Source organism: Eimeria mitis, genomic scaffold (assembly GCF_000499745.2).
Source record: "Eimeria mitis Houghton genomic scaffold, Emh_scaff206, whole genome shotgun sequence".
NCBI classification, from domain to species: Eukaryota; Apicomplexa; class Conoidasida; order Eucoccidiorida; family Eimeriidae; genus Eimeria; species Eimeria mitis.
The window spans coordinates 26,648-27,661 of record NW_013570383.1 but is presented as its reverse complement, the minus strand read 5'-3'; the positions used below and the strand labels follow the sequence as shown (position 1 = coordinate 27,661).

General features: G+C 55.6%; 2 protein-coding genes across 2 annotated transcripts in view; both read right to left on the bottom strand.

Annotated features, from left to right (window-relative positions):
* Nucleotides 1–184: 184 nt before the first annotated feature.
* EMH_0003400 (uncharacterized protein) lies at nucleotides 185–955 on the bottom strand (the record flags this gene model as incomplete). Its single annotated transcript, XM_013496363.1, has 1 exon — nucleotides 185–955. One exon carries the CDS (start codon nucleotides 953–955, stop codon nucleotides 185–187), a length of 771 nt encoding a protein of 256 aa, XP_013351817.1.
* A 33-nt stretch (nucleotides 956–988) lies between these two features.
* EMH_0003390 (uncharacterized protein) overlaps nucleotides 989–1,014 on the bottom strand; it is a gene marked incomplete at both ends in the record, with an annotated part of 10,779 nt that continues 10,753 nt past the window's right edge. Inside the window, one exon of the mRNA XM_013496362.1 lies at nucleotides 989–1,014. Within this exon, the coding sequence (XP_013351816.1) occupies nucleotides 989–1,014 (26 nt within the window).

Genomic DNA, 1,014 nt, shown 5'->3' with positions numbered 1-1,014 from the left:
GTATACGCAAAAATTTACACTTTTTCGTGTTAGATAGGGGTTAGGGTTTAGGGTTTAGGGTTTAGGGTTTTAGGGTTTAGGGTTTAGGGTTTAGGGTTTATGTGTACCTGTTGTCTTTGTGTGTTTTGTGCTGCTCCTACAGTAGGAATGAGAGAGAGGTGCCAGTGTCTATACAGCTCGCCATCTATAGAGAAGCTATCTGCTGGCTGCTGCAGCTGCAGCAGCAAACTGCTGCAGGTGCTCCATGTGAAGGCAACACGAGGCACCAGTAACGATGAACGGATGCCCAGATGGTCCTTGCTGCTCCTGCTGCTGCTGCTGCTGCTGCTGCTGCTGCTGCTGCTGCTGCTGCTGGTGCTGCTGCTGGTGCTGGTGCTGGTGCTGGTGCTGTAGCTTTTGTTGTTGTTGTTGTCGCTGCTGCTGGTGCTGCTGATGTAGGTTTTGTTGTTGTTGTTGCTGCTGCTGCTGCTGATGTAGCTGTTGTTGTGGTTGTTGCTTCTGGTGCTGCTGCTGCTGCTGCTGTAGCTGCTGTTGTGGTTGTTGATGCGGCTGCTGCTGCTGCTGTAGCTGTTGTTGATGGTACTGCTGCTGCTGCCGGTGCCACTGTAGGTTGTGCCGCTGCTGCTGCTGCTGCTGTTGCTGCTGCTGCTTCCGCTGGTGCCGTTGCTGTTGCTGCTGCTGGTGCCGTTATTGCTGCTGCTGCTGGTGCTGTTGCTGCTGTTGCTGCTGCTGGTGCCGTTGCAGCTGCTGCTGCTGGTGCCGCTGCTAGTGCTGCTGCTGATGCCATTGCTTCTGCTGTTGAAGGTGGTGCCGCTGCTGCTGCTGCTGCTGGTGCCGTTGCTGCTGCTGCTGCTACTGGTTCCATTGCTGCTGTTGCAGCTGGTGCTGCTGCTGCTGCTGCTGCTGCTGCTGCTGCTGCTGCTTCCTGCCGTTGCTGCTGCTGCATTTCGCACATACCCCGAGGCTGATGAGGCCTTGTAAAGCTGGCTTACTCGGGTTGTCTTGGGGTCGAAG